Here is a 27,199-nt window from a genome sequence, read left to right on the forward strand (position 1 = left end):
TCGTAGGTGCCCTTTGAGAGCGGTTTTGAAGGAGTCAAGGGATTCGCATGTCTTGATTGATTGATTGATTGAAGAATTTATTAACAGTTTGCAGAATTACAGTACATTTCAAGCACAAACTCAATACAAAGGCTGTTAACTGTGAGTGGACGACCCAATTAAGCATTACACTTGTTTCTTAATGACTGTTGGTAGGGCGTTCCACATTTTGGTGGCATAGGAGCGAAAAGAATTTAGTCCCTTGTTATTATTATTCAAGTGTTATTACAGTGGTGGTGCACCGGAAAAAAACATTCTAGTCTATAATAATATTATAATAAATACAGAAGAATATTGTAGCAACAAAAACAGCACCTGCTGTTTATGACGAGTCAGGTACACGTCACGTGACATTTGTTTAGAGCAGGAAACCGACAGTTGGCGTTAATGCGTCCTGAATGGAAGAAGAAAAAAAATGAAAATGAAAAACATCGTCTGGAACACTTTCACACCCACTGGATGTATAGAATGCGAGCATCAACATGTCCACGGGACGGAACGCCTTGTTCATGGAAAGGGTCATTTATATCACCATTAATGTGTACAAACACATCAGATCAGTCGAATTATAACAGATCCGACAACAAGCATCCATCCATCCAGCTGCTGCTGCTAGCATGCTAGCCAGCTAGCTCAGCTCCGCCTGTGGTGGGAACCGATCTGGGCGAGCTAAGCACAGCTACGCGGTAGCTGGGTAGGGTAGGGTAGGGTAGGTAAAGCTGCCTGCTGTGGCTCTAACCAGGACATTAATTAATCTAACGTTAATTAAAAGCCGACCGAACGCAACACCTTTCTGATCCACTGACTGTACACTGTATATATACCACATTGCCGGGGGAGACATCATGGAGCTGTTTCAAGCCAAGGACCACTACATTCTGCAGAGCGGAGACCGTGCTCTCTGGTGTAGCCGACAAGATGGGACCATGAGCGTTAGACCTGGTAGGTATACATACAATACTGGTCTGCTAGACAACAAGACAACCCGCACATTTAGTTGTCAACTTGTTCTAATAATCTATTGCTACAAAAGCTGGATTGTTAGCCTTGACACTAAAGACTAAAGTCATCAAGCCCAGAGCATTACATTTAAGGATAATGTCCGGCATGTCTCTATTTTAATGTCACCCTAGTTGCTGTTTCTATAACCTAGTTCGGAATCGTGCTTTACAATACTACATTGGTCAACACCATCATTTAAATTGCATTGTGCTACTTGCCAAGTTGACAGTACACCGCACAGCACAGTACACATGGACTAAAAAGTTCTGCTGTTTTGCTTCTAATGTTACACAGACTGAAAGGGCTACTACCCTGATCGTAGTACAGACAGAAGTGTCACCTTTTCTTATCGAGTTACGATATGGTGTATTTGAACCTGCACAGTTCAGTTATGTGAACAGTTTAAGAGGCCCCTTTAGGTTTGGTCGTCTCATAAATTACAATCAGAAAATGTTACAGTAAAGTAACAGTATCTATGTACAGGAGTACAGTAACTGATTTACAGCACTTCAGGTGATTGTTTAGCTTATACACCACAATAGATACTCATCATCTGTCGGTTTCAACCTTAACTTTGAAATGAACAAAGTTAAAGTAGAAACCCACACATGTAATGATAGTAAAGTTAATGTGTCATTCATTGTTAGTGGAGCAGTTCACACAACATCACATATTAGAGCGGCTGTGCCAGGCTAGCCCTCTTGGGCAATGGGAGTATATAAACTAAACAAAAAAACCTGAGTTGTATTAGTATTCCCCTTTTAGGCCAACAGCCCCAAATTTACAGAAAAGTGTCATCAGAGATACTAAAAGGCTGTGAATGTTGCGCTCCTTATTGGCTGAAGTCATATGGGTGTGTGCAGCCAGCCTGAACAGGTTTGGGTTGCACCACTCTTCCATTATTTAATTGGAAAAGGGTTTCCACTCCTCATGTGCCCTGCTAACGCTAGTGCCGTGGTGGAATTTCCATGATATTACACATTCTGAACCAGGCTGTGTTTTTTAACACATACATCTATTCTAGACCTTCCCCACTGGTGGGCCCACATGGACAATTCCCCTGTACATAGAGTTCTCTGGCTCATATAACAGGAAGAGTCATTGTCTTGGGCAGCCTACAAAACATTCTCCCCACCCACACTTTGCTGCCAGCTCTTGGCTTCAGTTCCTTACTGTCTTTGGACACACCCTTGCCATTTTTCTAAATTTCTGCACTATATGACTCAATTCTCCATCAACCCTGAGTGACTCCTGACCTGGCCAGTATTCCTGGCATGCCATTAAGACTTAAACTGGAATTCAGGTCAAGCATTTCCATGGCCATGCTTTGCTAGATGCTTGAAAAGACTAGTAAATGAAGTAAGACTTGTTCCTGATTGCCATTGCTCATTGATTAAATACTTTATTAGTCTGATTGCCATTGCTCATTGATTAAATACTTAATTAGTCTGAAATGTAAACAGCACAAGGTACAGTCAAAACATTAAGGGTAAAAGTATAACACGATAATGTCATGGGGACTTGTTTCCATTGTGGTCCAACTTATTCAATGAATCTAACAGTAAACAGTTAGATTCTTCATCTTTGAACAGTCTAAACCAGGCTATGTTTGAATTGCTGTAAACTGTAATTGCTGTAAGCTGTAGTCAAACTGTTTATCCAATTGAAGAGTTGAAACGAAGAATCTGTTCTTGGAACATGGCAAGTATCCAAGCCCTGTAACAGACTTAGTAAAGGCCTTCTGCTCATAGCATGACATCACATGTCGCACATGAACTCTGACAAGTTGCTTGGGGAGTACTCTTGAGTGACTGTATCACAACACATTGGAAGCATGGTATGGGAAAAATGTGTTGCAGGCAGCAGCAGCAGCTAATATATCCAATAGTTTCAATAAATAACATACTCAACATCAAAAGTTATTTCTTTGCTTGTTTATTTATACAAGGTAAACCTCCCTGTTTGATAATTCAGTACACAAAGTTTTGCGTAAGGTTTCTGAATTCTCGATTAGTTTATTCGGTTTTTTTTTAATGTTTTTTTGTGGCTTTCGCCTTTATTTTATATATTTTATGGAGGGACAGACAGGAAATGAGGAGAGCGATGGGGGGAAGACATGCAGTAAAGGCCGTCGGGATCGGGAGTCGAACCCGCGGCACACTGCCAGACTGGATTACCAGCCAAGGTGCCTGGACCATTGAGCCATGGCCCAGGCCTAGTTTACATCTTTACAGCCAGCTTGTATCTGGCGGCTGGCCTACCCTGTACTGTAGCTCTGCTATATCTGCTCTTCACCTGAGAACTGAAGTTTGATTTCCATTTTCAATGTTTCATTTCAGCAACAGACCTGTTGTTAGCTTGGAACCCAGTATGCTTGGGTATTGTAGAGGGCGTCATTGGAAAAATACAACTTCACACAGGTAAGTGAGTTATTTGAGCACATCACCCTCAGTTGTTTTCTCTGCTTTGCGTAACTGAGAGACATAACATACATGCATAACATATTTCCTCTGTTGACGTGAATGGGATAATTAAGTCAACTACAATGCATTTGTCACTTATGGAAGGGTGTGAAATGGTTGCATCAGCGGGTGCAGTACTTAGTTTAGACAGTTTTTGGTTTAGACTAGTCATTGGTTAGACCAGTCATTAGTCCTACAACTACAAACCCTCACCCTAACCTCCCACGGGGCAGCACACCTAAACCTAACCTTAACCCATGTCTAACCAATGACTAGTCTAAACTAAGTATGAACCCCAAAGAATAGTGTGTTGTTAACCACTTAAACCATACATACTTCATTAATTGAGGTGAGTGGTCACTCCACTCCCTTTTTCCCTCCACCAACTCTCTCAAATAGCTGATTTACAAGCTCAGTAGCTCACAACGAGGCACATTGCAATGTGCTATGAGCTTCTAGATCTGCTGTTCGCCTGTTATGACATGCCCACCAAAATAGGATGCTAGGGTTCAAGTAGTTAATGGTGATTATGCTGTTTATGAAACTGTTAAGCTTTATTTCACTGCAACCTGACCTAATGAATAATGATGATACGCACCATCAATCACATCACATACTGTTAATCAAGAACCTGCAGTACCAAATAATCAGATTATTTCTAATCATCTATTCCTCCTATTCCTATCCCAGTGTAAGCAACAAGCATAATAAATAGATAGTAAACGTATTTCTACCATAATGTATTGTACAGGATGTCCCTGTTAACTTGAAATACAAATGTCATCTGCTTGTTAGAATATCATGTTTTCTATCTATTCCATCTTCCAGTCACATAACATGCCTTGTTGTCATCTTGTTCTCCAAGCTCGCTTACAGATGAGTAATTCAGCTGAATGACCAGTCACCACCTTAATAGACAAAAGCTTTTTTAGGATGATCACGACAACACAATTATGCACTGTACACGATGGTGTAGGAAGTTGATCATTGGGGAGTGTGTGTGTGTGTGTGTGTGTGCTCATGATGATGCATCCGCCCGCCTGTCTCCCCCCCCCCCTTTCCTGTTGACAGATCTTCCTCTCGGTCTCGTATTAATCCGCCAGAAAGCGCTGATCGGCCAGATGCCGGGGGACCACAAGGTCTACAAGATCACCAAGATAGCTGTCATTCCACTGTCTGAAGAGGAGCCCCTGGAGCTTGAGCTGGAGGTGTGCTAGCTATTCTGATGTCTGCAGAGACTCCATATTTGGGCATGCCTGACACAGAAGTCCATATATGGGCATGAAAGGGGTGGGGCATGCATTTCCAACTTGCATCGTTCCAAGTAGGCCAGCGCCCAACGGGCACCGCTGTAGAGGCCCCACGGGCACCGCTCTAGTAAAATGAATTAACCACGTAAGCCCTATTTCAAGTAGTGAAGTAGTAATTTTGAAAAAAATGCAAATGTTTTGAAAAATAAGTTGGTTCTAGTTTTCAAAACATCAATGCGCTGATATTTAAAAGAAAATGTGCTTTGTAATTTGCAGTTTTGAATACTTAAGTATTTACTTGTCAGTATATACTTTGTCCACCACTGCTTGGGATTGTATTTTTCTTCAGCTCTGAAGCTTTTTATACTTTGGCATACAATCCTCACACAATGCTGTTACTTCCTCTTGCCCCCCGCGTAAAGCATCTTTGGGTACTCGGCTATAAGCGCTATATAAGTTAGAGATATTATTGCTTAATGCCAAAAAATAGAACGTGAATCTACAAGCTCACATGATGTCACATCGCGTTGTGAGTTTGTAGCTTGGCCATTTTTTTTGGTATATGAAGCGGACTGTTGATACACATATTCTTCTTCAGTGTACCATAGTATGGTTCATCTCTTGGGCTGCCACTGCTACAAAGAGAAATTGGCTGCAAAATAAATGTAATTAAATCTATTTAAATTTAAATGAATGCAAAGAGATCTCGGAGGAATCGGTATATTGCTAAGATTTCAGTCTTTCAGGGAAGCTTCATGGATGATGAGGAGGAGTTCTTTCAAGTGAGTAATATTGCAGTTGGATAGTCATTCTTAGATGTGTTTTTAGACGCCTGCCTGAAATACACCCTCCCCATACTGCAGACTGAGGATCCCTCTCCCGCTAGAGATCCCTGTAGCTTATTAGTAGTTATAGGTTTGTTTTAAGTGTGATTATCTGGAATACTGTCATTTTTGCTATCGTCGTAGATCTGCTCTAATCCTAGTTTGAACACTATTCTGGTTGTAAATCCCAATTTGCCCACCATAGCTTTGATCCATAGCGCTTCAGTTTTGAGTGATTTGAGTGACCGCTGTGAGTTGAAGCCATTCCATTAATACAAATTCTGAGCATGCAAGCTCTTCAGGAGCAATAGAATCTGAGCCGAACCCGATTGACCATAATAACGCATTTAGGCCTGACATCGAAATAAAAAAACGTTCGCTCTGAAAGAATATATATTTAAAGATTTGTGCCGCATTTTCACGATTTTTCAAAAATAGCAGACCTACAAGCTTGTAGCGCGCCACTCGGTGGTGCGCTATGAGCTTTGTAGATGTGTGCATGTTTGCAGGTATTAGGCCGGCAGAGAAGGTGAGGTCGTGGTGCCTGTTCAGCAGGTAGTGTAACTGTGCAGGACAGCATATTTTTCCTCTGCACGTATTCCGCCCCTTCTGGTGAAACTCCTCCAATGTCACGTGAAAAGAAGCAGCTGGCGGCTGTTCCAGTATAAGCACCAATTTCATTTTTTCTTTACATAACATAGAAAAATAGCAGGTACCACAATATACAGACATTACATTAAACAAACAGAAAAAAGACATAGGCCTACAAGTACACCGCCATTTTAGTTTTTCCACAGATAATGTTCAATAACGTACATTGAAGCTCAGTCTGGAGTTGTTTACAGCATCCAAGACTGGCTGCCATACCCTTGTGAATAAATTAAACCTTTTATAAATCCAAAATTATTATGGCATTACAAAACTCGTCCAACCATAAAACTTTTTTTCAGCTGTGCAAGAAGCATCACTTTGGAATCGACAGACCAGAAAAACTGACCACCCAGTCTCCAGATGAGTCCAAGTTTATGAAAACCTTCAGTCAGATCAAATCCAATGTGGGCGGTCCCATCAAGAAAAAGGTACGCTCTGTTTTTTCCCTCTACGTGTTTGTAAAATTATGATTTTTGGGTTTTTTCCCCATACGCCTTTTCCTGCACAGTGAAATCCTCAGTGTCTTTGTTATTGTTAAGCCATTAAGGCCTGAGACAGATTCTATAAAATGTCTTCTAAATCCTGTCAATTCTTGTTAAAACGTATATTTCTATATCAGTTCTTATACTTTTTCATGTCAAGGACCTCCAAAATTATGTGTATTTGGTTGTGGACCCCATCTCAAATTATTTAGTTCCAGGGACCTCCCAGAAGCAAAGATTTGAGTTAAAAACATTCACTCTGAAAGAATATATATTCAAAGATTTGCGCCACATTTTTACAATTTCTCAAAAAAAAATAGCTAAAGTTGAAAATAACGGTTAAAGTGGTTTAAACGCTGTAAGGTGACACCGATGTGGCCTCAGGTCTAAATGGGGTTAAAAGGTGAAAATATTCTCCTGGAACTGACTCCTTCTTCTCTGTCAACTTATTGCTGTCTCTCTCTACTCTTTTGTCTCTATCCACCCGATCTAGTATACCCCTGCCTTCCAGGTCAAGGAGAACAAGGAGAAGGAGCGCCTAGAAAGGAGGTTACTCGACGAACTCTACAAGGTCTTCATGGATTTTGACTCCTTCTACTACAGCCTGACGTACGACCTCACGAACACCGTGCAGCGCCAGGGAGACTGTGACAGGTCCAGCCTGCCCCTATGGAAACAGGTTAGACACTGTTGTTATTACTGAGCACATGCACAGACATGTGTGGAAGGTGTTGGTTTTTGTAATTAACATGTGCTCAATGTGCTCTTGCATCTATCTAACAACAAGTTCTTCATTTTGTTTTGTCAGGTGGATGACAGGTTTTTCTGGAATAAACACATGATCCAGGAGCTTATTGACCTTCAGGTAAAGGACTCAATGTTTCATCGTTAATTATGTATTTTCTGTAAAAGGCAAAGCACAGACAGCCATGGAATCTATAGGCCTGTCACAATTATTACACAAACGCCTAGTTTTAATTATATGAAAAAATGTCTTCTAAATCTAGTCAACAAAGCCTGCAGTAGGCTATGCACTGGACAAATGTGCAGGACATTATTAGAAATACGAGGGAGAAAGTTGAAACGGTTATCAACTTTAACGACCAAAGTTCAACAGAAGTTTTCATGCAATGCATACAGTGATTAGTATTGCCATCACCTGGGGTGGATGAGTCCACTGAGTCGTGCAACTTTGTGTTCACAACACAGCCATGCAAAATAACAGCTACAGTATGATGACGAGCTGACGAAAACAGAGCCGATGCAACCAGCAGAAGCAGCGCACGCACGCACACACACACACACACACACACACGCAGTCCACGCCCTGTTTTTTCACCGCACCACCATGCTTCTCTGTCAATGTGAACGAATGATGACTTTATAAACTTTACGCGGAAAATGAAATCAAGCATATATATATATATATGCTCCAGGTCCCGGAAGTGGACTGCTGGGTCCTGCCAATCATCCAGGGGTTCGTCCAGATAGAGGAGCTGGTGGTAAACTACAACGAGACCTCTGATGAGGAGAGGAGCAGCCCAGAGACCCCGCCAGGTCAGCCCACCTGCGTGGACGACATCCACCCCCGCTTCACCGTGGCCATCATCTCCCGCCGCAGCAGACACCGCGCAGGTACAACAACGCACAGCTAGAGCAGTGTCTCTCTCAACCACCAAGCAGTCGTTTCTACACTAGACCAGGCAGCACCCCCCGCCCCTCCGCCTCCCCGCTCTTCTGCCCAGTCAACACACACACACACACACCCTGCAGACTCCGCACACGTCAATGAACATGCACGGGCAACAGAGAAGAATATGAATGAATGGAATGAAAATAACACGACGCTCGCGTTTAGAAAAATCCTCATTCATCATTTTGTAATTGATGCACAGAGCGCATTTGTGCATGTTGTGCTGTAACATTGGGGGGGATCTAATATTACCTACACAGTAGGTTCCATCTATCTTTGAAGAAAGAAAAAAAAACAATAGAGAAATAGATACAGCTATTTTAATGGAATTAGGTGCATTTAGTTCTAATATTTCCTATCTTTGAAAAAATAGAGATCGATATTTGTAGAGATAGATATTTGTCAGTGAAGTGACAATTTCAGGCTGTGAGCTTGTAGATCTGCTATCTTCACAATATTTACCCGTGAGGCATGGCCAAAGTATTTCCCCAGCCAAAAACGTTAAGAACCTCTAAGCTAGAGCAAAGTTAAGACTGGAAAGAGCACACATGCCCTATGTAGTTTGGACACATTTCTGTTCCTCAACAAAATATGATTTGTAATTTTGTATTATTGCCTAATATGCAGTAACACTAACGTGAAGGATACATTATGGGTACGTTAATAAAATAAACATTCCTTTCTCACCAAAGGGATGCGGTACAAACGCAGAGGAGTGGACACGGACGGCCACGTGGCCAACTACGTGGAGACGGAGCAGCTGATTCACGTGCACAGCCACACGCTGTCCTTTGTGCAGAGCCGCGGCTCAGTGCCCGTCTTTTGGAGCCAGGCGGGCTACCGATACAACCCCCGGCCTCGTGTGGAGAAAGGTCAGTGTGCTCTGCCACAATATTCAGAACTATTCCCATGGCCTCACGGAGCTGTACAAATATTGCCACCTCGGTGGTGCGCTGGTACAGTCTGTGCCCACCACCTGCTTTGTGGTGGGCACAATTGGGGAGGGAAGCCGGGCAGAGATGGTGAGATAAGTGTCATTGCACATACTCCTACGGGCTGTGGTCGCGGCACCTGTCAGCGGGGAGTGTTGTCCTCCTGTTGGGGGCTCCTCACTGGCATGTGAGTCAGAAGGATACAACAGCAGTGACAACACAGGAATGTGTGTGGGGAGGTTTGGCATAATGACTACATTGGGGAGAAAAAGGGGAGTAAATATAATTGTCTACTCTAAATAATAATAATAAATATATAGCACCTCACAAAGATCTAAACCATCTCACAGAATGGTTTGCCTGTAGCGCTATTCCGGCTTAAAGAATGATCAACAAGTGTACTTTTCTGGCGTTTCAGGGGAGAAAGAGACCATTCCTTACTTTGCTGCCCACTTTGACGAACAGCTGAGGCTCTACACAAAGCAGGTGAGATTCCCGACCAGTATGCATCTGTGCTTGGTAAAGATGTGAAGGGTTTTGTATGTATTCCGTTGTCTTAAGAGCCTTTCAAACGGGAAGCGATATAACGTGCCTATAGTTCATTTTGAGACCTGCGTTTTTTGCCCGGAGCAGTCGCGGTGCGACAACGCAAGCGTATTTACATGAGCGCGGCCCCGTGAATTTGTTGCGTGTGTGCTCGTTTCGCGCACACGCCCGCGACTCACCAGACCTGGATTCTGTTTAGCTTTTTTTTACGCTTGCGTTGTTGCACCCCTCTTGAGAAGACCTGTAGCAGAGCTCTCGTTGATCCAGGCAACAACGTGTGCGTTCCTCACTTCCCGTTTGACAGGCCCTTTAGTATGTGTATCAACCAAACTATTAGCAAGAAATTGCTAAACCCAATGTAATTTAGTCTCACCATGTGTTTCCATGTGAGTGAGTGGATGAATTTGTTGCCATTTCTCTGATCAGTCACATTTACATTTAACTGCCATGGGACCCTGATGAAGGCTGATTGCCGAAACGCGTTGGTCCTCCCATTTTGTAATGATCTTTGCCATGCCTTAAACTTACAATAAAGGCTTTTTTCACCTCACTGGAACAGAGTGCCTTGGATCCTCTTCTTTATTTTCATGATTAAACCTCGCCAACGCCTGTATTCAGTTCAACAAACAAAGGACCACGGCAGCGCTCCCTTCCTCTATTCAACATAACTGCCTATGTTTATTATGAATACCGCCGGTAGTGTCTATGTTGTAATAATTAGGTTGTGATGGCTTGCAACAAGAGCGTTTATCCCCTTTACAATGCACTAGACCCCTGGGAGATGGATTGCTGAGGTGCTACGCCACACCTACAGTCTGCTCCCAGTACAACAAACTAGTAGTTACCCAAACTGTGCTATGCAGAGTTGGTAGTGCCCGAATAGCTGTGATCTATAGGCAAGTGCTGATATTGGTAGACCAATTTACAATTTAGGCATCTAGCAGGTGCTATTATCCAAAGTGACTAAAACCCTTTCAGAACGGGAACCCCTTTTGGTGTTTTAATGATTATGTTATACTTTAGCTATTGAAAAATAGCAGGTCTACAAGCTCATAGCGTGGCGCCGAGTGCCGCGCTACGAGCTTGCAGATCTGCTATTTTTTTTAAATCGTGAAAATGTGGTGCAAATCTTTGAATATATATTCTTTCAGAGCGAACGTTTTTAGCTGATATATTTGCTTCTGGGGGGGGTCCCTGGAACAACATATTTTCAGATGGGGGTCGGCGGCCAAATACATATAATTCTGGGGCTCCTTGACGTGAAATAGTTTGAGAACCACTGATACTAGAAACATAGGATTTTCAGAAAACTGTCAGGATTTAGAAGACATTTGTAGAATCGTCCTCAGGTCTAAATGGGTTAAGAGTAAATGGCATGAACCATAGTCAACATTAAATAAAATAAAATTATACAACATAACTAGGATACCAGGTAAATCAAACCTAGCAACTGTCTAATAACATTCTTACTAAGCATTTGTGCTCAAGCTAACAGTATGTCTATAAATAATGTAAAATACACAAATGCTTAGTTAGTATAACAAGCATCTATCAAGAAAGTCCTAGGGAGTGAGCTATAGCCTGAAGAGGTGAGTTTTCACACTGCAGTGGAACATGGGGAGTGAGTCTGCATTCCTGACTGAGGGGGGGGGGTCATTCCACAGCTTGGGACCAGACTTTTCCTACCCGATATCACACACAATTGGCGACGTCTCCTTCTGTGCCCCTCCTGTCATGTGTCACATTGCAGGTCAGGAGGACAGCACTGCCCCGGCTTTGCTCCGTGGTGGGAAATGTTGCTCTGTGTTGTTGGCATTGCAACTCGGACGGGGCTGAGTCAGCTTTAGCGAACTCCGCAACGCTCGGCGCGGTAACTTGGTGTCTCTCGTGGCTCAAGTTCGCTTGAGACGGCGCCCCTCCCCTCCGTCGCGGTCTTAAACTATACTTTATCGGACAAAACGGTCGTTATTGGAATAGTAGTAGGATTCGATCCCGGGAGGTGTGGATTGAGAGTCTAATGATTAGTAAAGCACGCTGGCTGCCAGAAGGGGTTTTTCTGGCTGTATTAGAGCGTGAGAATGCCCCGCCCCACGGGCCCCCCTACTACCTCCTACCAGTTGTGTGTGGTATCGGCTAGGAAACGTGTGTTTGTGTCTAGGACGCTTGGAAGGGAAGGCACGTCCTGGCTTAGGCTGTCGTAGGGAAGGAACGTCCTGTGTTAGCTGATCTAAGTGTACACAGGAGTACTTGAGGTGCCAACAGCTGTCACTGTCATGTCTCTATGTAGCATCTTTCTTTCTTAATTTAAGCCAATGTCTATGTTTTGTGTATAAGGCATGACTGCATTAGATCATTGAACAGATGGGGCGATATTGTACCGGGCTAAAAGTAGAGGGCTAATTAAATAGATCAATAATAATTGTTTGTTCTCATCATGAATTAGGTCATCATTAACTTAGTGGACCAAGGTGGACGAGAGAAGCTGATTGGTGATTCATATCTCAAACAAGTCCTCCTATACAACAATCCAAACCTCACATACGTCTCGTTTGACTTCCACGAACACTGGTAAGAGATGCGTTACGGAAAGTAGACGTTTTACCCCTTCTTAACGATTCTCTAGTGTATTTACTTCCCCTGTTCTTTTTCCCGTTCCTCAGCCGAGGTATGAAGTTTGAGAACGTGCAAACGCTCACCGATGCCATCTCTGACATCATCATTGACATGAAATGGGGCTGGTGAGTGTCACTGACGCGGTTTCATGATACTTTGAAACCATGCTGAGAACTTTCTCTCATTATTCTTTGATAGTAGCATGATTGTAGTGTACTATATGGAAAATAAGACGGGTTAACTTTAACTTATTCTAGACGGGAACCCCTTTTGATGTTTTAACTAAGCATTATGTTATACTTTAGCTATTGAAAAATAGCAGATCTACAAGCTCATAGTGCGCCACCGAGTGGCGCGCTACGAGCTTGTAGGTCTGCTATTTTTTTTAAATCGTGAAAATGCGGCACAAATCTTTGAATATATATTCTTTCAGAAGACTTTTTAAATTTCGACGTCAGGCCTAAATGGGTTAAGCAGGCTGTAATGCATGTTGGGATTCCTCCCTTGTTATTGGGATTAAAACATCTGAAATGAATGCAACATTCCATGAATGCTAGATGAGTTGTATCGTCCTCTGTTAGGGTTGATCAAGCAGGAGTCATATCCCGGCAGGAAGGCATATTCCGGGTCAACTGCATGGACTGTCTTGACCGGACCAACGTGGTCCAAGCAGCTATTGCTCGAGCAGTGATGGAACATCAGGTGAGATTATTTGTATTACCCCCTCTAGCCTGTGTCCAACTGTCCATCCCATTCCTTTTATTTCTGCTTTATTAGATTAGAGCAGGGGTGGGCAACTTTGACGATGGAGAGGGCCACTATATTTTTGCTATTTTGCTATTTTTGAATTGGAATCCTGAAAATTAACATTTTTATGTAATTTCAAATGCCTTTAATTATACTTGTGTTGAGCAATGAGCTACTAATTTAGACTGAAGTAATTAAAGCGGGTCATGTTTGCAATGTGTTGTGGAATTGTAACAGCTGAAACCAATATTATATCAGTATTCTGACATTAACCTGAGGGCCGCATTAAGTGAAGGTGGGGGCCGCATGTGGCCCCCGGGCCGCCAGTTGCCCACCCCTGGATTAGAGTGTAGAGCGACTGGAACCTAAGGTCAGAGAGGAGGGAGACATGTGAGCAGGAGAAGTATAGAAATCTACTCAAAGTACAATTCCTCCTATAACAAATTACCCAGGGTAAAAGTCAAAATTACCATTTGAGAAACCTACTCAAGTAAAAAGTACCTGGTTGCTTTTTTTTCTAACATTTTTGGGCAACCTTTTATTGCACCATTTATTGTATTGTATTTTCGCAGACCACAGGGGAGGAGGGGGGCTTCTATCCAACTCCTATGCCGGTTATAGGAGTTGGATTCGCGACTCATAAGGAGCATGTGGTCCGTGCACAAACTGGTTGAGACACCAGGGACCCGCTGGGTCCATGCCTTTAGAATAGAACATTTTTCACACATTAGTCATGTGACCATGAGGAGCTATGATTCATGAGGACTGGCACCATAATCTTTGGGGCTGCTTGTTTGAATTAATCTCTAGCTGGACAAGCAATATTTCAAATCTGAGCCTAACATTACTTAGCTGCTTTGCTGGCTTGAAGACAAGTACATACAGGATGGACAATATTCAGCATAGAAATGAGTTGAGATCTCCATGCATCAAAGTTCAAACAGCCTTTTCAGTTGTTGTTGTGACTTTATATATCGTCAATTACTTGCATGAGAGGGGGAGAGGTTGTGGAGTTAGCTGCTTTAGCAGACATGTTGAGGGTCCAATGGAGTTAAGAGGTTTTGTCCGAAGCACTTTTTAATACTTTTCATTGGTTCAATATTTTTTAATAGCATTGATTTAGAAAAAAGGGAAACAAATTTAATTAGGTGGTTTCCTCCCAACAGCAACGAAATAGGAAATTGAGTCAGGATAAGACTTCCAATGTGGAACGGATGGACTGTGATGTCACTCACAGTAGTGACAAAGGGTGACTGTGGTGACTAATGCCTCTCTCTTTGTGTCTACCTCGTCGTGGTGCAGCTGAAGAAGCTGGGTGTGATGCCTCCAGAGCAGCCCCTTCCTCCTAAGTGCTATAGGATCTATCAGGTCATGTGGGCCAACAATGGAGACACCATTAGCAGACAGTATGCCGGCACAGCTGCCCTCAAGGTATCTCATTATTTCTCATGCAAACTAACTCGTCTCTGTGTCAGGGGTCATTTCAGTTTTGTCATCGTCCTCGATAGTTTGAGGCTATTCATTTTAGACAAAGTCATATTGTTTCTGTCTCACTTGCAAGAGTCCTCATTGTGCAGTGCAGCAGACAGTGCATATGTTATGGCTCGTCCTGGGTTCTGAGTCATCCAGCTCTATGTCACCTTATAGCTTTAAACCATTATTTTAAAATGTAGCTGTTGAAAAATAGCAGATCTACAAGCTCATATCATGGTGCGCTAAGAGATTTGCTATTCTTGAAAAATCGTGAAAACATGCAAATCTTTGAATATATATTCTTTCCCAGGGAACGTTCTTAACTCAAATATTTGCTTCTGGGGGGGGGGGGGGGGGGGGGGGGTTCCCTGGAAGAACATATTTTCAGATGTGAGTCTGTGGCCAATTTCAGATAATTCTGTGGGTCCTTGACATGAAAAGGTTTGAGCACCAGTGCACCACTGATATGTTTTTCAGAAAACTGTCAGGATTTGGAAGACATTTTGTAGAATCTGGGTCTTAAATTCAAGATGGGCTCTGATAATAGCATGACTTCATGCATCAGTCATCTATGATGTTTGGGCAAAGATTCAGCCCAATCTGACTGACATTGACTGATTCCATGATTCATCTGATGTGCTGAATGGTGCGAGTCAGTCGTCAGACCAGGCTTTCCACCTCGAAGGAAAGCCTGGTCTGTGTTACTAAATTGCAGTGTGATCCGGTCGGGAACGGATGATATCGTTAGGTCATGTTGTAGTCATTGTTTTGTAGTCATCAGGCCGGAACCCTCAAACCAGAACTTCCTTTCCCATCAAACTGGAAGAATAAGCATTTCAAATTGCGAGAGGCAACAGTCTGGCAACACAAGGCTACTTTTATTTGGAATGTATTATTCTTCTGGTTTGACGGGAAAGGAAGTTCTGGTTTGAGGGTTCCAGCCTGATGACTACAAAACAATGCCTACAACATGACATAAGATATCATCCTGATGACTACAAAACAATGCCTACAACATGACGTAACAATATCATCTGCTCCCGACCGGATCATAAACCCCAAAAGGAATGCTGCCCAGGCTAGAGGCATGCCATTAAACTTGGAAATCCATGTTTCAGATTAGAAAGTATACATTGGCTATAACCGGATAAGCAGGGTCTATTTCTGACGGATACTGTACAAGAATTTCACCCTGAGGGATCAATAGAATATTATCTTATCTCTTATCTTAAATGAGCACATTGTCCTTGTCCTGTTCTTGCTACTAGAATCGGAGTTGTTTTTGAGCTGTGCACACCGCTCCTTTACATGGCTATGTGTGTCCGTCTGTTCGTCCGTCTGTCCCTATGGGTGTTGATCCCATGTTCAGTTAGATATTAATATTCTTTCAAAATAAAGCTGTTCAATTAAGAGGAAAATGGTCTTTTATTAGTATGTATAATACAATTGCTCACGCTGTGAATATACATACATTTATTGTACCCACTATGGTCCTTAAACTCTGAAAAGGTTGCAGAATGGTCAAGAAGAGTATTATTAGGAGTATTATTGGACCACATTAATATGAACACTGCTTTGCCCTGTGTTTCACTGTAGGGTGATTAATATGAACACTGCTTTGCCCTGTGTTTCACTGTAGGGTGATTCATATTAGGAGTTGGACCACATTAATATGAACACTGCTTTGCCCTGTGTTTCACTGTAGGGTGATTAATATTAGGAGTTGGACCACATTAATATGAACACTGCTTTGCCCTGTGTTTCACTGTAGGGTGATTAATATTAGGAGTTGGACCACATTAATATGAACACTGCTTTGCCCTGTGTTTCACTGTAGGGTGATTAATATTAGGAGTTGGACCACATTAATATGAACACTGCTTTGCCCTGTGTTTCACTGTAGGGTGATTTCACCAGAACGGGGGAGAGAAAGCTGGCTGGTGTGATGAAGGATGGAGTGAACTCGGCCAATCGTTACTACCTGAACCGCTTTAAGGACGCGTACAGACAAGCAGTCATTGGTAGGGGGGAAACCGTGGCATTCCACTTCGCATTTTGCACCACTCCAAAACCGTTTCCTAAACAGTGGGTCACGGACAGATTTTTATGGGTCGCTTTAGTTTTTGTTTCCTACATAAAAAAAAGCAAAGCTAATATTGTCATGATTTAAAAACAAAATTCAATGATTTTTTTTACAGTAATTTCATGAAGAAATGAAAGAGAAAAATATTTAAAGGTAGTGTAAGTGATTTTCTTGTGTTAAAAAGCTCTATATTGTGATAGTACTCATTGCTATAGAGTGTTTGTTTCAGTAACAGGAGGCTCCATGTCTCTCCAGACATCTCTCCTCTTTTTATTTAACTGAAAATGGGATTCCAATTTTATCCAATCAGGATAGAGAACGCAGTCAGGATACAGATTAAACAAGTGGAAAAGTGATGACACAAAGAAATGAGCAAAAACAATTGGAACTACTGGAACATACTCATTCAGCTCATAAATAGCTACTCTTTGATTTGATCCCTAATTGGCTGAAAATTTGTCACCTACCTGAAAATGTTTTTTTCAGTTTATGGCTATTGACGTAATGAATCAATAAATCCCTTATGGCCACTGACGTAATTGACGTAATCGTTTAATCCCCTGTAATCGGGAGCTTAATATAACAAAATGTAGCAACTTTTAGCTTGTTTTGCTAACGGCCCATAAAGACTTGTGCGGTCTTTATGTGCATCGCTGCGTAAAATGCGATATTTTGGGCTTGATTAGAGCTTATTTTGACTTAGTTATTAAAATCAATGATGATCGCTTAGCATCCCGGACATCTGATGCTGCAGAGTCCAAAGCTAGTACTGGATGTTATTGTTCCTTAAACCGTAAGTGACATCGCCAGATTCGCTCTATTTGGTCAAAGTCGGCATAATGGTGACGTTACCGCCACCATCAGGACTGGGTATAATACTATAGGATTGCCGTGTGAGAATGAGATGTAGTGTGTATATCACAGATTTTTCTATTGGCATTAAAATGACGAATTAAACATGAATAGTGCAGGCAGAAGGCACAATCCACTGTTAATTAGGCTGGCCATAAGCCAGTTAAAGAGCTGGAGAGACTGAGAGACCACTGTTACTGAACAAACACACAAAAAGCTTTATGTTTTGACCAAAAACTATCACTTACACTACCCTTGAGAAGTAGTGAAAATAGCCGATCTACAAGCTTGCAGATTGGCTATTTTCACTAGTTTGGGTCCCCGGGGCCAAACGTCTAACCTCTCTTTTGGGTCACAGGCTAAAACGTTTAGGGAACCAGTGTTTCAGCCCTGATCACCAACGAACCTTTCTCTCCTCTCCCTCCCGGCCCAACAGACCTAATGATGGGCCACCCGGTGACAGAGGACCTGTACTCCATCTTCAGCAAGGAGAAGGAGCACGAGGAGAAGGAGAAGGAGAGCCAGAGGGGAGCCCAGGAGCAGGTCAGCCTCCTGCTGCAGACGTACATGCAGCTGCTGCTGCCCGACGACGAGAAGTTCCACGGGGGCTGGGCCCTCATCAACTGTGACTTGAGGTCAGTGGTGGGAAGTAAACTAAGTGCACTTACTTAGGTACTGGACTTAAAGGGCCCACTTCGTCCCTTTTGCAACCAGATCTTATTTGAATGATGTTTAACCCATGTAGGCCTGACGTCGAAATTTAAAAATTGCCTTTTTTAAAATGTATTTTTTTCTGAGAAACCTCAAGTTTCTATATCAGTAGTTCACAATATTTCTTGTCAAGAACCCCAAAAAATATATGTATTTGGCCGCCGACCCCCATCTGAAAATATGTAATTCCAGGGACACCCCCAGAAGCAAAGATTTGAGTTAAAAACGTTCGCTCTGAAAGAATATATATTCTTGTGGCGGAATGCGCCACATTTTCACGATTTTTCAAAAATAGCAGACCTACAAGCTCGGTGCCGCGCTATGAGCTTGTAGATCTGCTATTTTTCAATAGCTAAAGTGTAACATAATGCTTGAAACACCAAAAGGGGTTCCCGCCCAAAATGGGTTATGGACACAAGAAACACTTTCCTGCTGTTTTTTGTGTGTGCAATATGTGTTGTTTTATATTTTAGTCACTGTGCCACCCATGTTCATGACCAAGATTTGTCATGAAAATGTGGTCTCACTTCCTTCCTGGACTACAAAGTCACACCTCCACACAGCGGAAGTGGAGCCTCCTCGCCACTTCCGTTTCGTCTTTACAGTCGCGCACATTCATCCTAATATAAATAGAAAACATCTAAGCATATATAGCTTGTTGCTTAGCAGAAAAGGAAATAAAAAAAATAAGCTCTAAAGATATTTTTTAATATATTTTCGTGAACGGAAATGGCAGCTTCCGTTACTCAGCTCATGGGAGCTGTAGGTCCAGACTCTATATAGCATTCCTTACTCAGCTCATGGGGCTGTAGGTCTAGACTCTATATAGCATTATGTTACTCAGCTCATGGGGCTGTAGGTCTAGACTCTATATAGCATTCTGTTACTCAGCTCATGGGGCTGTAGGTCCAGACTCTATATAGCATTCCTTACTCAGCTCATGGGGCTGTAGGTCCAGACTCTATATAGCATTATGTTACTCAGCTCATGGGGGCTATAGGTCCAGACTCTATATAGCATTATGTTACTCAGCTCATGGGGGCTCTAGGTCCAGACTCTATATAGCATTATGTTACTCAGCTCATGGGGCTATAGGTCCAGACTCTATATAGCATTCTGTTACTCAGCTCATGGGGGCTATAGGTCCAGACTCTATATAGCATTCTGTTACTCAGCTCATGGGGGCTATAGGTCCAGACCGTTACTCAGCTCATGGGGGCTATAGGTCCAGACCGTTACTCAGCTCATGGGGGCTCTACTGTAGGTCCAGACTCTATATAGCATTCCTTACTCAGCTCATGGGGGCTGTAGGTCCAGACTCTATATAGCATTCCTTACTCAGCTCATGGGGCTATAGGTCCAGACTCTATATAGCATTCCTTACTCAGCTCATGGGGGCTATAGGTCCAGACTCTATATAGCATTCCTTACTCAGCTCATGGGGGCTATAGGTCCAGACCGTTACTCAGCTCATGGGGCTCTAGGTCCAGACTCTATATAGCATTCCTTACTCAGCTCATGGGGGCTATAGGTCCAGACCGTTACTCAGCTCATGGGGCTCTAGGTCCAGACTCTATATAGCATTCCTTACTCAGCTCATGGGGGCTGTAGGTCCAGACTCTATATAGCATTCCTTACTCAGCTCATGGGGGCTATAGGTCCAGACCGTTACTCAGCTCATGGGGCTATAGGTCCAGACTCTATATAGCATTCTGTTACTCAGCTCATGGGGGCTGTAGGTCCAGACTCTATATAGCATTCTGTTACTCAGCTCATGGGGCTGTAGGTCCAGACTCTATATAGCATTCCTTACTCAGCTCATGGGGCTGTAGGTCCAGACTCTATATAGCATTCGTAGATTGTGGAATAGTTGTCTGGCTACGCGAGACTAACCTGAGTAGAGACAACATGTAGTCCAGGAAGGAAGTGAGCCCTGTGTCCATGACATGGAGCCCATGGACACTTTGAAATACTAAAATATCTAAAAACACATATTACCCACATTAAAAACCCCCGGAAAGTGTTTCTTGTCTCCCAAACATCATTCAAATAAGATCTGGTTGCAAAAGGGGTGAAGTGGCCCTTTTACTATTTTGATGCCAATACTTTTGTACTTTTACTCAAGTACATTTTGAATTCCAGACTTTTACCTGTAACAGAGCATTTCTATATTGCAGTATTGATAACTTTGACCTAACATTTGAGTGCTTTTTTCCCACCACTGATAAATGCGCTCTTCACTAGCCTTATAGATGCAACACACAAGGATGTGGACGTCCTTCTGCTTCTGTCCAACAATGCTTACTACATCGCCTAGTAAGTAATACCTCCATGAATAGTTAGACATTTGTTTTGCAGTTAGTTATTGTGGTGGCCAATTAACATTTGTGTTTTTATTTTCTGATTTCCAGCTACGATGACGAAGCAGACAAAGTCAACCAGTACCAGCGCCTCAATTTAGATGGTTTGGAAAAGATTGAAATCGGTAAGGAGTGAGTTATGTTGAAAGAACTATAGTGAGGGGTCTCATTCTGTTCATTCAGGACGGGAATCCCTTTTGGTGTTTTAAGCATTATGTTATACTTTAGCTATTGAAAAATAGCAGATCTACAAGCTCATAGCACGGCACTCTGTGCCGTGCTATGAGCTTGTAGATCTCCTATTTTGAAAAATTATCAAAATGTTGTACAAATCCTTGAATATATATATATACCGGTATATATACTTTCAGAGCGAACGTTTTTAACTCAAATCTTTGAAAGAAAGAAAGATTGAAAATTTGCCCCGAAAAAAAAAAAGAAAATTGCTTATGGCCGGCCCTGCCTCTGTGCTCCCATGCAGGTCCAGAGCCCACGCTGTTTGTATGACCTCTCTCTGTGCTCCCATGCAGGTCCAGAGCCCACTCTGTTTGGGAAGCCAAAGTTCTGCTGCATGCGCCTGCACTACAGGACCGAGGAGACCAGTGGATACTTTCACACACTGCGGGCGGCAACTCGCAACCCCGAGGATGATGGAAAAGGTAAGTGTGTGATTCTCCTTACATTTGAACCCATTGAGACCGGATTCTACAAAATGTCTACAAAATGTATGACAGTTTTCTGAAAAAAAAATAAAAAATCTACATCACTGGTGCGCAAACTATTTCATGCCAAGGACCCACAGAATATGTATTTGGCCGCGACCCCCCCATCTGAACATAATTATGTTGTTCCAGGGACCTCCCAGAAGCAAAATAAATTACAGTAGTTGAAAACATTCACTGTGAAAGAATATACATTTAAAGATTTGCACACATTTTCACGATTTTTCAAAAACAGCAGATCTACCGCGCTACAAGCTTGTAGATCTGCTAGTTTTCAACAGATAAAGTTTAAAAGTGGTTAAAAGCTATGAGGTGACACAGATGCGTCCTCAGGTCTAAATGGGTTAAGGACAACACCATACACTGCATGTACTTCGCATATTAAAGACAAACTTGTTTGTGACTTACTTCCATGGTGATTATATCAGACACGCTACAGTGCATTGCTGAGATGCTTCGGATAACAAAACAAGCCATGGGGCTGGAGCTGACAGTGGTGGAGAAGAAGCTGGAGAGGTGAGGAGTCATTCATTTTGTTTTCCCATACTTGCCCTTCCTTTATTAATGTTGATTATATAATATCATAAACTTTTTTTTGTCCACCGCTAACAAAAGCTATAGCCAGTAGGGCTGGGTGCGATACCGCCATACCGCGGTTATTATAATTGTTTTATTTGAAATTTTATCCCACGACTTTGTAACACATTTTTCATCCGGTGTCAATTGCCTACGTGTTATCCTGGGCACTACTCTCCTTCTGCCAACCCGGGGAGAGCCACGAACTGAGCTCAATGATGATGCATGAGGAGTGAGCAGGCCGCTTACTGTGCCCCTTATATTATTATTATAACAATTATTATTATATATATTTTTTTATTTCATTCAAAACAACTTTTGTTTAGGTATCGCTCAATACCGCCATACCGTCGGTAAACAGTGTGTTATTACCGCGATAACAAAAACATTCATACCGCCACAGCCCTAATAGCCAGTATACTCACAATGACTGCATCTTTTCCAGGCGGCAGAGCAAACCTCATGAGGATATAATGGGCATACAGAGCAGAGCTACAGACCAGGTCCATGGCAGCTCTGGACTGGCGCAGGGAAAAAGCTTTCTCCTCAATAAATTCTCCTCGCTCAATCAGAAGGTGAAACAGACGGGCCCCTTCAAGCCCCTCGGAAAGCTCGGCAACTTCTCCAAGCCTGACGTGAAGGTGAACTTCCTGAAGCCCACCATGCACGTGAACCTCTGGAAGTCGGACAGCAGTTTGGAGAACCAAGGAGCCGGGGCCCACAAGGACCTCGGCGGCGACAACTCGGAGATCTCCTCTGACTCTGACTCGTACAACTCTGACCCAGAGCACCCGTGCTCTGGCTCCTTGGAACAGGTGGACTATGTGCTACCCAGCTGTGGCATTGTGGCCTCAAACCCACGGCTTGGCAGCCGCTCTCAGTCCATTTGCAGCACGGATCTGAACATCCCGTCTGTCATCCGCGTCACTGGGTGTGAAGACAAGCAGGAAACCCTGTACCAAGCCGGGGACGATATGTCCCCTGGAGCTGCCTCGGTGGCCGAAGAAGCCATCCTGATTGACTTTGGAACGCCCATTGAAGCCTACTGCCACCAGTTTGCTCAGGACGCGCAGACCAAACCCGTGGAGGTGTTTGGCGAGGAGCAGCCGGCAGTTGTTGGCCCACAGAAACCCTCAGTGCCTCTGCAAACTAAGGGCCCGTCGGACTCGAACGAGCAGCCTGGAGAGCAGAACCAGGAGCCCCAGGTCCCCAGGCCGTCCCAGCTGGACGTCCAGTCCACTACCTCCGGCACGACATCCCAACTGACGGTACAGAAGCCCTCCTCGGCCGTCTCGGGAGGCCCTCAGCGGAGTCCGGCTTCTCAAACGGAGGGCAACGCCCTTGGTCCCTCGCCCGGCGACGGCAACGGCAGCCGAGTGGTGTCCCCCTTTGCCAAGATCAAGAGCTCGATGGTGCAGGTGGCCAGTTTCACTCAGGCGGGTCTTACCCAGGGCATAAACTTTGCCGTGGCCAAGGTGCAGAAGAGCCCAGAGCCGGATGCCGTCAATGAGACCCAAGAGAGCGACCTGAAGGCAATGTTTACACAGTGCCAGACCAGGATCATTCAGATCTAGCTCCTTCCTTGTAGCTCCAGCAGGATTCTGTAGTAGTATACATGTTAACTTCCACTATGGTAGCAGTAGCATACGCTTGCACAAAAGGCCACCACTCGGCTAAGAACCCTGCTTTTAAACTGACCCCTTAGTTGAACTGAAAAATGTTTACAAATAATCTTGTACAGAACATAAGTTTATCCAATTCTGACAAGACAATGACTATAGTATGTTTACATGCACACAAAAAATGCAATTATTCCTTAAATTCCTTCCTCCTTGGTTAAGCTATTGCATGCATAGCAACAGAAGAAAGTGTCATTCTCATTCAGTCACACATGCTCAAACCAGTTGACAGAAATGTGTCTGTTGCCTTTAGGCTATGAACAATATCAATAAGTTCCCTCCTTTAGTAAACGCCAATGTTGATTAGGTATGATATTTATGTTGCTTCCAAGTTCCATTTATATCTTTCAGGCGTATCCCTTTACTACTGCTTGAGAAGTATGTAGCCAGGCTGGACGTGAAGATGTAGATAAAGATAAAATAAATTAAAATTTATAGTTGCATATATTGTACATACAAATAGGCATGTAAAGTTAAACAGTGCAATATGTTCAAGATATGACAGGAATGTGTCATAACTATAGATTTGCTGACATGCTCGGGTTCTGGTTTGTATGTACATCCAAAATCTAAAATATAATTAATATTGCAGCATTCTGTGTTTTTAAATACTCGTGTTATGAGTAACTTGCGTGATGTGATTAGAGACAGAATTAACATGATTCATGTTTTAAGCCATACATGTACACTTATGGTCAGAATCCCATGACCATATTATTCTAATTGGATAATTGATGTGCTTGTAAACATATGACTGTCCTTAGTCCTTGCGTTTCGAGTTTCTTTTCAATTGGTTGCCCTCTGTGGTTGCATGTGAGGTTAAATGTAGCAGGTAAATACTGACTGCATGGTGAAAGATCAACTCTGTAGCTCCGTACCGTATATGTGATCCCAAATGTGCAGGTCACTGTGGCCCCTTTTCCACCACTTGGGGACCGGTTCAGTTCTTTTTGGTTCTTAGTCCATGAGCCAGACCTCCAAAATTGGAACGTTAATTATGAATTGAGTGGGCAAAACCATACCTATAGTAAATTGTTTATAGTATCAATATAAGTAGTAGCCTTTTCATGTATATATTTTTGCATATGTTCCTATACAATGCCTAATTTAGTAATTTGCATATGTAAATTTACAATTTCAGAACTTTTATCTCATCGTCCATCAGCAAACGATAACATCCGGTGAGACAACACACACACACACACACCATTAAGCTGACACAACGAACGGCACGATCTCCTGGCATGTTATTAATTAATCCTGGTGGGGAAACGGTTAATACAATAAGTCATTGTCTTTGTGTTAGTAATCAACTGGAGAAGGTTCATGGTTATAACTATTAATTACATTTGTACCTATTCACCTATCACATATAGGCCTACTGTAGCTGAAAATGACAAAATGTGTGATAAATATGAAAAAGCTACTCCTGTGGATGGGTTATCATATATTAATTTACTTATATTGACCCTATAAACAATTTAATATAGGTATGGTTTTTGCACACTCAATTCATTAACGTTCCAATTTTGGAGCTCTGGCTCATGGACTAAGAACCAAAAAGAACTGAACGGGTTCCCAACCGGTGCAAAAGGGGCCTTATTGGTATCATAGGCCACATCTATAGCTGCATTTCTAAACAGTGGTGGTAGAATCTGACCAAATGTGTTGTGATTTCCAAAAGGCAGTCCCGTCTTTCATATTAACCCGTTGTATAGCCATACGAAAACAAACAAGGAGAGGTGTAGTTGGGCCTATGTAATATCAGTGTTGTCAAGTTGTAACCTAGGAAATAATATACTGCTGTAGAAATTAACCCATTTAGGCCTCAGACCTCCAGTTTTCTGAAATAAATATTTTCACGATTTTTCAAAAATAGCAGACCTACAAGCTCGTAGCGCGCCACTCGGTGGCGCGCTATGAGCTTGTAGATCTGCTATTTTTCAATGGCTAAATTATAACATGTTTAAAACACCAAAAGGGGTTCCCGCCCAAAATGGGTTAATGACCACACTCAGAGCTTCGTAAGAGTATACTGTTTGATATGTACAGTGAGTATTGTATGTATATCCGTTAGTAGAACCTTTACATTTTCCAATTATATATAGTATATACGTATATATATATATATATATATATACACAATACACATATATTTATGAACATGAGGTATCTGCATTACACTTTGGCTTTTTGTATTGACGCTAGAGTGGCAGCTTATGTTTGAAAGGGTATATGAGTATTTTATTTCCCACGAAGAATGCCCAATTCGATGACCCTTAATCATGAATAACCAGACGTATACTGGTTAGAGCTGTTTGATGTGTGAATAGAATTTTGTTAATCTGCTAAATGGTTGTACTAAATGTCTCTGACGGTGCGTTTGAGTTCTCAGTCGGCGTCATACATTAATGTTGCATGTTTGACAAAGACTGAAGAGTAGCATATAGGTATATGCAACGAGCCCCGCCTGGACATTAGAAACACTGTTTGATGCTTTATGCACTCCCCCCCCAAATCTAAAACATACTTTACTTGCCTTAACGGGAACTTCAAGTGGGATTGTGTGTGTATCAGGTATTTATGGCAAAGATCTACCTTTTTTAAACTCCGTTCTTACATGTTACATTATGTTTTTTTTTTTGTGTAATGTAATGTATTATGGTAGGAAATCCTGTTCAGGGAGGGTTGTTTTATGTCCATAAACTTTTTCTTGGGATATTTCTAGCAACTATTGGAGGAACTGAAAGGGTCTGTTCTGTTGTTGGTTGGTTTGTATACAGTTACAGTATGCACTATACTGTGTGGGGGGGCTTTTATGTTGGAGGAGCATCCCGGCTGCTGCTTGTGTTTAGGTGTGCTCTCTTTAGACCTCGATAAGATGTACCATGTGCTACTATGCTGCACGCCTCAGTATATTATATACTACGGTTTGTTAATTAACCTCCTCAGATGAGGTTTCGCAAAAGCATCATTTACAGTAAGGCTTGGTAATGTTCTCTCCCATCGGACCGAAATAGGAGCTACGGTATAAGAATCTATTCCAGGACAATTGATTCTGGTGTTGTAATGTATATAATATTGGTATCTATTTACTGTATAATAATGTCTTAAGTAGGAATATCCCAAGATAAAGATGGACAACTTTAATGTTTTGTGTCTTATTTAATTGTTCTGTTGTTTTTTTTTTAATGGTGACATTTGCCACTCTGCTCTGCCTTCAGCTGGCACACCAGTAGTTTAACCCACAGGACTGAGGCCAGATTCTACTGAATGTCTTGGAGAACCTATGTTTCTATATCAGTGGTTCTCAAACTATTTCATGTCAAGCATTACACAAACATGTGTAATTGGCCGCCGACCCCCCCATCTGGAAATATGCTGTTCCAGGGACCCCCCCAGAAGCAACGATTTGAGTTAAAAACGTTCAAAGATTTGGCGGCACATTTTCACGATTTTTCAAAAATAGCAGATCTACAAGCTCTATGAGCTTGTAGATCTG

The 27,199-nt window shown here is 42.5% G+C and overlaps 1 protein-coding gene across 2 annotated transcripts; it reads left to right on the forward strand.

Moving 5' to 3' along the window:
• Positions 1–449: 449 nt before the first annotated feature.
• Positions 450–26,940, forward strand: inpp5f (inositol polyphosphate-5-phosphatase F). Of its 2 annotated transcripts, XR_013791007.1 has the most exons (21): positions 450–981; positions 3,381–3,461; positions 4,575–4,711; positions 6,528–6,656; positions 7,204–7,389; positions 7,519–7,575; positions 8,147–8,345; positions 9,096–9,275; positions 9,754–9,821; positions 12,325–12,449; positions 12,542–12,619; positions 13,076–13,196; positions 14,544–14,672; positions 16,618–16,735; positions 18,086–18,284; positions 20,605–20,676; positions 20,772–20,845; positions 21,251–21,379; positions 21,871–21,958; positions 22,464–24,134; positions 24,171–26,940. XR_013791007.1 is itself a non-coding variant. In XM_079512678.1 (20 exons), exons 1-20 carry the CDS (start codon positions 885–887, stop codon positions 23,590–23,592), a joined length of 3,396 nt encoding a protein of 1,131 aa, XP_079368804.1. In that variant the 5' UTR covers positions 450–884; the 3' UTR covers positions 23,593–26,940. The 2 variants fall into 2 exon arrangements, 1 of the variants encoding a protein (XP_079368804.1); XM_079512678.1 differs by having other exon boundaries at positions 22,464–26,940.
• The last annotated feature ends 259 nt before the right edge of the window (positions 26,941–27,199 follow it).

Source organism: Electrona antarctica (assembly GCF_951216825.1).
Source record: "Electrona antarctica genome assembly, chromosome: 10".
NCBI classification, from domain to species: domain Eukaryota; kingdom Metazoa; phylum Chordata; class Actinopteri; order Myctophiformes; family Myctophidae; genus Electrona; species Electrona antarctica.

Bases quoted from the DNA above. Each gene is read 5' to 3' on its own strand.
- inpp5f (XM_079512678.1), top strand. From the start codon at position 885: ATGGAGCTGTTTCAAGCCAAGGACCACTACATTCTGCAGAGCGGAGAC. The intron at 6,657-7,203 runs GTACGCTCTGTT...CACCCGATCTAG, and splicing joins GCGGTCCCATCAAGAAAAAG to TATACCCCTGCCTTCCAGGT. The intron at 16,736-18,085 runs GTAGGGGGGAAA...CCGGCCCAACAG, and splicing joins GTACAGACAAGCAGTCATTG to ACCTAATGATGGGCCACCCG.